This window comes from Berghia stephanieae, chromosome 4, assembly GCF_034508935.2.
Source record: "Berghia stephanieae isolate SIO BIC M18660-M18661 chromosome 4, UCSD_Bste_1.3, whole genome shotgun sequence".
NCBI lineage: Eukaryota > Metazoa > Mollusca > Gastropoda > Nudibranchia > Aeolidiidae > Berghia > Berghia stephanieae.
In genome coordinates, this window is record NC_088363.1 from 60,396,670 (window position 1) to 60,405,960 (window position 9,291).

At 33.5% G+C, this 9,291-nt stretch overlaps 1 protein-coding gene across 1 annotated transcript; it reads right to left on the reverse strand.

Moving 5' to 3' along the window:
- Positions 1–7,570: 7,570 nt before the first annotated feature.
- On the reverse strand, positions 7,571–8,689 carry LOC144971815 (uncharacterized). Its single transcript, XM_078912892.1, has one exon. It carries the CDS (start codon positions 8,687–8,689, stop codon positions 7,571–7,573), a length of 1,119 nt encoding a protein of 372 aa, XP_078769018.1.
- Positions 8,690–9,291: the final 602 nt, after the last annotated feature.

The window sequence follows — 9,291 nt, forward strand, 5'->3', positions numbered from 1 at the left end:
GATAAGCCTGAGAAGGTTCGAGAAGGGTTATTCGGTTTCGTGAAGAACACTTGAAATTGAAAGATTATCTCCTTAGTGGCTTGAGTTATGTTGAGAGAGAGAGAGAGAGAGAGAGAGAGAGAGAGAGAGAGAGAGAGAGAGAGAGAGAGAGAGAGAGAGAGAGAGAGAGAGAGAGAGAGAGAGAGAAATGGGGGGGGGGGGAGTTCTTTGATTCATTAAGTCGTTGCATTCAACCTTTGTCAAATGACTTTTCGAATATGAAAAAGAATGTTACTCCAAACTGATGAAAGATAAAACTTTCGGAACTCACAGGATGAAACATTTACAGTCATTTTAGGAGACAGATCGAATTCTTTAATGACATTTTCACCTTTGCCAGACATGAACTAGACCCAGCAATCCTAATACAACCGAATAGATAACAAGTAAAATTTCAATATGCGATTTTTATATTGAACATAGATTATTATCATTTCTACTTTCAGTCTTGACTTCGACAGGGGTATACAGCTCTGAAAGACAAATCCTTTCACTTATCGAAAATCCTCTATTATCTCTATTCTTATCCTCTCATATAATTGCTGTACCCCTCGCCCCCCCCCCCCCCCCCCCCCGCCACCCTTTTCCTACCAACACATGCTCCACTATTCGAACCGGCAAGCCGTCCGACAACGAATAATATATTTATTTTTCTCCGCAACACAGAATGGATCGATAGAATGCTAGGCAACGGACACAATCAACACAGAGACTCGCATGGAACTGGAACACAGCCTATTATTGTCTAGAGAAGAAAAAAAGTAAGAGACGGAAATTAGTTTTTGAAAAATAAGCATAACAATCAACAAATACGCAAAATAATTATATTAAATTAAATAAATAAATAAATAAATAAATAAATAAATAAATAAATAAATAAATAAATAAATATAATAAATAACATAAACTAAACAACCAATCAAACTAAAAAAAAGACAACAAATAAATGAACAAACAAAACCACAACAACAACAACAAAAGAAAAAAAAAACAAAAACAAAAACAAACAAACACAATTTTAAAATAATAATTAAACCCACACTGAAAGAAAGAGAGACGAGAAGTTGCCAAAATTTCTCTAACAACGTGACCTCTACACAGTCAATTAATTCAACGTTTGTCATTAATGATTCATTTGAAACCTCGGCCTGCATGCAGAGTCATGAAGAAAAGAAGACCAACAAATTAATCTTTTATATGTCCGTATTCAGTCCATTTATACAGCTTACTGCATAGTTTCAGCTTCGTATAACTCCCAACACATCAATGCATTCAATTAATAATACAATTAGAGGTAATGATATTATATCTGGCTGAATTCAATTCTTTAATTAAAATATCATTAGTTGAACAAATTTCGATAGCTGACTTTATCTTTAACATATTTATTTGATGTATTATTGTTTTTATTTCATTTCATTTCATTTTCCCCACTCACAGTGTATTTAAAGGCCCCTGGCCTAAGCAACCTTTTTTATGATATGTTATTATTATTATTTTTATCATCATCATCATCATCATCATCATCATCATCATCATCATCATCATCATCATCATCATCATCCATCATATCATCATACATCATCATCATCATCATCATCATCATCATCATCATCATCTCATCATACCATCATCTATTATTATTATTATATATTTATTATTATTATTATTATTATTATTATTATTATTATTATTATTATTATTATTATTATTATTTATTATTATTATTATTATTATTTTATTATTATTATTTTATTATTATTATTATTATTATTATTATTATTATTATTATTATTATTATTATTATTATTATTATTATTTATTATTATTATTTTATTATTATTATTATTATTATTAACTGTTTTTATTGATTATAATTAAAGTCTGTTAATTTTCCTTATTGATCTCTCGTTTATCTATATATATCAAACAAGTCCGCAGCGGATATAACGTTACCATAACAAAACTATATGAACCATTGAAACATTTTAAGTCTGATTGAATTGAATTTTAAGTAGATGACTAAAAAAATGACTGGCTAAAACAATAAGTGGCATCAATTTCGTTCCATCTATATTAGGTGTGACCGACGATGCACCAGGACCAACAAGGACTTGACGTCATTCCTTAGGTTTGTACAGAGCCTCGTGAGTTTTCGTTAGTAGTGCTCAAGGACACAAGTGATTCCATTGGTTGAAGTATTGAATACAACTAACAATTTGTTTTATGTTGTGGCCAAAGAGTTGTCTTTTGACGTAAGATTTTTGGTCAGTGTCATGCTATGAGTTTACTAAAGCTACACTCCGCCAGTCTCACTTGTTACACAAAAACGTGCAAGAACATGATCACATAGTCTGTGACATGATCGTGTTAAAAGGACGTGACCAATCAACGAGAAGAATCCGTATCCAACGGGGACGTGGTTTGTTGATAGCAACCGCTGTGTACCTACCTATACAAGGGGATTGAGAAAACATTTAACGGGTCTTGTCTGCGGGTTTACCGGCCATTTTATATGGCGAACTGAACGAATAGAGGATTTACCGTTATCTTATGATGTCTTAGTAAGGTATTCCTGTTGTAACGTGAATAGTGTAACAGGTGATAACGTTTGTGCTGTACCTACCTTCTAAAGAGCAGGAGGTTTAGGAAGGGTGGGGGTGTGTATGTGGAGGGTGTGAATACTTTGGGAATTGGCGCGGGAAAGGGGGGGGGGGGGGGGCACATAACGATGAAGATATTTTATCAAAATATATTGAGATATGATAAATGAATCATAAAAAACAAAACAAAACAAAACAAAACAAAAAATAAAAAACAACACAAAAAAAAAAAAAAAAAAAAAAAAAGAAGAAAGAAAGAAAAATAAAGAACAAAAAAAAAAAAAACAAACAAAAAAAAAAACAAAAAAACAAAACAAAAACACACACACACAAAAATAACAACCCAACCTAAAACAAATAGAAAACGAATAAGGTTGGGTAGAAATTGAAATCAAGATTTATAATCTCATATAGACAAATAAATAAACACATGAATACATGGATGGATAATAAAATAGACAGATAGGCATAGAGGAAAATATATATATAGATAGATAGATAGATCGACAGATAGATGGATAGATAGATAGATAGATAGATAGATAGATAGATAGATAGATAGATAGATAGATAGATAGATAGATAGATGGATATATAGATAGATAGATAGATAGATAGATAGATAGATAGATAGCTGGACGGATAGATTGATAGATGGACATATAGATAGATAGAGAGATATATAGATATAGATAGGTAGATAGATTGATAGAAAGAAAGAAAGAACGATAGATAGATAGCTGGACAAATAGACAGACAGACAGATGGATAAATAGATAGATAGCTGGACGGATAGATAGATAGATGGACATATAGATAGATAGATAGATATAGATAGATAGGTAGATAGATTGATAGAAAGTAAGAATGATAGATAGATAGATAGATAGATCGATAGATAACTGGACAAATAGACAGACAGACAGACAGACAGATGGATAGATAGATAGATTGACATATAGATAGATAGATAGATAGAGAGATATAGATAGATAGGTAGGTAGATAGATAGAAAGATAGATAGATAGATAGATAGATAGATGCCAAATGAATGTAAATAGAAATAATTATACTGTGTATTGGATATTCAATACTCATTATTATAACTTAACATTGAATGGTGTATGATATATAATTTTGATAAATTATATCCATACATGAAAATTATACAGAACATTCAAAGGTTTTTATAAAAAATTAGATCTTACATGATACGACACCATTCGAATAAGATAAATAAAAGAAAATATAAAATCAAAGTAAAAAAAAAAAAAACACACCCAAAACAACCACAACAAAAAACAAAACAAAAAAAATTAGAAAATAAGACAAATAAATAACAACAGACATCCCCCCCCCCTCCAAAATCAAAACAAAACAAAACAAAACAAAAAAAAAAAAAAAAACACAAGACAAAACAAAAAAAACAAAACAAAAACAAACAGAACAAAACAAATCACCAACAAAAACAACAACAAAAGAAGCAAGAACAAAACACAAGCAAACATACCACCCCCCCCCCCCCCCCCCCCCCGAAAAGCCCCAACAAAACAATAACAAACAAAGGACAAAACAACAACTTTTAAGTCGGCTCATTACAGGAAGGGTCCCCAGATAAGACATACAAGAGACATAACTTCATAAAATTACATACTTACTCCCAGTCAGGGGTTGTACCCCTTGTTTCATACCGACGGATACGAAATTCCTTCGAGGTTTTCAAAAAATTAAATACAAATAAATGAAAACGCTTTGATCTACGTGCGCTCACGAGTCTGAATAGGATTCCGTTATTGTAATCATATTGTATATAAAAATAAGTCTTGATGAAAGCCAAGTATTGCTAATTGTAACAATTTTGTATAATATGTTCCACAATTATCAGACTTGTTAAATACCCGCGACTATTTTACTTAATTGCATACCATCAATAATTTGTCACAAAAATCAATCAAAATTAAATTTGGCGCAAGTGATATGTCATGAATTCTATGTGAATTATTTAGTTTTGACCTAGGTTCACACATTTGCAGGTCTGATAATCGGACGCAATTATGGCCTTGATTTAACATTGTTGTAATGGACCATATTTTTCGATGGCTTGAGATGATTTTCATTACAACAATGAGCCCATAACAATTTGGATTAACAGACCTGTTTTTGTCTTGTTTTCAGTATTAAATTTCTATATTGTTAAAGAAGGAGCAGGTTTTGAAAATAGAACAAAGAATATCTAGATAAATATAAATATGATTTGGTAGCCGGGTCTATTAGATCTGGCGTAAAGAACTTCGCAATAGATTGGCTTTCTATCCAAAGGGCCGCAAACTAGTGATATTGTCCAATTCACGCTATATAAAACCGGTATAAACTCCAGCTCATGGGCCTAATGGCTCTGAATAACTAAAGAGAAGAAAAAGAGTCTAAGGTTAATTATTCCTTGCCCATACTTTCTCAAAAAGTCGAGGTTTCATTTACTCATATTTGAGTATTTTCACTATTTTCATATAGTTTTCACATTTTCATTATAACACGAGTCCATTTTCTTGGCTTCTCAGTTTAGTAGTCATTAAATAAACCGTGAGTATTATTAATTTTTAAAAAATCATCTTCCTTTCAACTTCCATTTTATAAAAGAATACATTAGCTTCCAAGGATCGCATTTAAATGAAGGTCAGTTCAACATTACAAAGGTATTGAACAAAAAACAAGAATAAACAAAAGCAAATAAATAAACAAAAAAAACAAAAAAACAAAAAAAAAAAAAACAAAGAATGAAAGAAAGAAAGCCTTCATACGTTCAACGCAAACGGTTTCCAAAGAGGAAATTAACAACACATCCGGTATAGATAATATTTCGTTCCTTTTTGTATTTTAACTGACTTTTGCCATCATGGATCAAATCACGTGATATTGACTGTAGACTGATTGACTACAATGGTGTCCTTGGTCAACTGTCAATTCTATATCTAGGCCAATGGAAGTTTCATTGAAACTCAAATTGAACCAAAAACAAAAAAAAAAAAACAAAAAACAAAAACAAACAAACACACAAAAGAGAAAGTGCATTCTGATGAATCACATTATTTCAGTCAGTTACAATGCCAGCAGAAGAACCTTTGTCTCCACTATACTTTTATTCATTTTTTGTTTTGGTTGTTCTTTGACGCAAACATTTTGATTTCGATTTTCCGAACACTCTCAACTCGCGAGACGATTAGATTCATTTTTTAAAAGTTTTTATTCACAAAAATGTGTGCTTTCGACGATCTGCACTCATCTTATATCTTTTAAATGCCAGTGTCAATAGCAACAGGACACTTATTGCGTCTGTCTTTCCTAACCGACGTATTTTCCTTCCGAATCGAAGCTCTCTCAATCTAAAAATAGCTGCTATTTTGTCGACGATATGATTTACACTAGTAACTAGTCTCAAACTAAACATGAACTCCTGCCTCAGCAAATGACTAAAACTTGGCCAAACTTAGTCCGAAAGTGCAGTGATTTTAGTCTGGGACTTGCTTAGTCAACTCACATGAAATCCGATTTTTTCAAGTCCTTGATTAAAATCAGAGACTAAGCGCTAGTCCGCGTTCATGAAAACGGGCCATGGTGTTTTTAGTCTGAGGTCTTAACTACTAAACAAACGGCGCTAGTTTAAGTCATTATATGCTCTACTATTTGAGTCATTTGGACCCTGTACGGCTATGTGGTTTTGCGGTATGACGATGGCCTTCGGATCGGAAGGTCTTGGGCTCGAGTCGCGCTCTGAGCGGCGCATAGTTGAGTCCTTAGAAATGACTCTTTACTCACATTCTCTCACCGCACTCAGGTGTAAAATGAGCACCTAACGGTTAACAGCGTTCGCTTTGAAAAAGAGGAATATCGCCTTATATATTTAGAGTTGCTGTTGGCCAGGGGCCCATTGTAAAGCGCATTGAATATTCCGATATATTAAAGCCCAAGATTAATTGGTGAGGAATAGCCACTGAGTTTCAGATAATATTTTTGCAAAAGATACGGATGGCCAAGATATCAAATTGATCGTCTCGTTGTGCCCCCGTATCCCCTATGACAATTTCCACATGGAACATTCAGAAATGATAAATTGCGTTAATTATTAAATGCCCTGACGCTACTCTTAACTACAGTCTTTGAAGGCAGGGAATGACACAAAAAGCACAACTAGGATGCTGTCTTAAAGATAGATGATTGAAATAGTTTATTATCTGATGTAAATCAATAACGTTTCTAAAATCTAAACAATGCATCCATAACCCATCATCAGATCAAGCAGTTGATATCATCATGGACAATTTAGTGTTGATAAACACATCCGTTACAAGACAATGATGATGTAACAGCATTTACCACTCAAGGAACAAGAAAACAAACACTAGGAAATGAGTTAATGATGTTCATGCAGTTGAAATATTGTGCAATGTACGTTTGCCTTAATAGACTTTACCTTTTTGTTTGACTTTTACCAAAGTAAATAGATATTTTGTTAATGATTTTGTATTTATTAAGGATTGAAAAACAGTGGCAAGAACTTAAATTCTCTCGGTAAGAGATGACGCCCTGTTTACGACACCAATGATTGTTTAATTATAAATTGACTCATTGAAAACTTGCATCAATTCAACATTGTCATTGTTTCATCATAGTACAGGTTATGACATCAATCCCTGTAATTCTACTGCCATCTGCCATGTTTCATAACTTAGATTTATCTTCTTTAATTTGATTGTTTGAAGAGGTGGATTGAAAGATCCGGTTTTTATTAGCGCAAACGATCTAACTTTGGCAGGAGCATAACAAGAAGAAGAGGTAAAAAATGAGTTGTACCAATTTGCAAAGATTAAATAATGATAATGATGGACTTTCGTTCAACACTTTAACAACTGACACTTGAGTGGAATTGTCAATTACTCTGTGCTCTTTTTAGATAAATGAAACAATTTTTTGAATTCTTGACGGTAGCTTGAGTTAACGATAAGGTAAACGAAGATATTAATGGATGAGTTTGTAATTCCTACGAAAGCCGAGATGTTCCAGAGCAACGAATATACATTGACGTACAGCCGACCAATCGAGACTTCCTTGAATATCTGTTTTGCATACACGGCAAGAAACCGCGGAATGTTACACACCGTTAAGATGATGGCAAGAAATAAAACCACTTTGACCAACCTGCTTTCTTTGCTGGAGAGATTCGACTTCTTTTTCTTGTTACTGTCATCATCAATGGCTCTTTTTCGAATTTTTGAGGATGCGTGAAGCCCGTATATCATCCAGATGACGCTAATGAGGACAATGGCCTGGGATGGGATGGGCAGAACAGCACCGTTAGCAATGTCGATGTAGACTTGAATGTCACCTCGATTGTCCCAAAAATGTACGGCCATTTTGTGTTTGATGATGCTTGTTTCATTGTCTGTTTTCACCTCCACAGGATCCCAGGCAAGCCACTGAGACAGGAATACAGGCATGTGGACGGCAAAGTGAATAATGTACAGGACAAGAATAGCTATGGCACATCGCGCACGAGTGAAGATTTGTTTGACACGGAACGGCGATACAACACAAACACATCTCTCGACGCTTAAAAGTGTTGTGATCCACCCAGAGACCAAATAACACGTGTCTCTGTACCATCCAAATGCAACAAACTGGAATACAATTGGGTCGAAAGAGAAATCTGGGAACATAGCATCCCAAGCAAAGCAGCCGGTGCCAGCCAATCCCAAGAACGTTACGAGAAAGTCAGTAAATGACAATCCGAACAGACCGACACTCATGCTGTCTTTCAAGCCCAGTCTATGGAAAATGATCATGTTGGTGATGTTGCTTCCGATACCAAATAAAGCTATTATTCCCCTTAATATAAGGTCAACATATAGGTTAAGTATCTCCATAACTTCGTCGGGCACTAATTGTTTTGCATTGGTTTCTGTGGACGTGTTTGACCATTTGTTTTCCATTGCGGTAGGAATCTGGACTTCCGATGTCATAGGACTGACAGAATTGTTATGATCCGACCGCATGGTGAAATATCACCTATGTTTAAATTATAAATACCATTCATTCCAATTCAGTAGATACTGAAGTATAAAAGTAAAATGTATATGCACAAATAAATTCAGTTGAAAAATAGTTTTTGAACTTATTCTTATGCGTACTTTCTATCAATATGGCAGTTTACATTCAAGCTTCGTCAATATCAATGCAAATAAATGAAATATATAAAAAGCACTGTATCTCCTTTTATTTGTTGAGAATTGAAATTACATAAATCATTAGGATTTATTATTTTGCAATGTAATAGATGATGAAAAACTTGAATTTCATATTTATGTTGTTTTTCAAAGGATTACCATAATTGATTTTTATAATTTTTGTGACTTATTTCATAACAGCAAAAATTAGTTGGGTTCTTCCAAACCAAATGCAATATCACACCATAAAAGCAGTCTCAATTTTCTTATGATGTAACTAATCTGCGACAAGAACTATTGATTCCTAAAAGCCTACGTGCAACTTTTAACACACGGATAGGTATTTGGATCATCATTTTTTGTTGTTTTGTTTTACTCTGCAACTAAGGTGTACCTAATTTAGTCATGTTTTGAAACAATAATATTGCAAA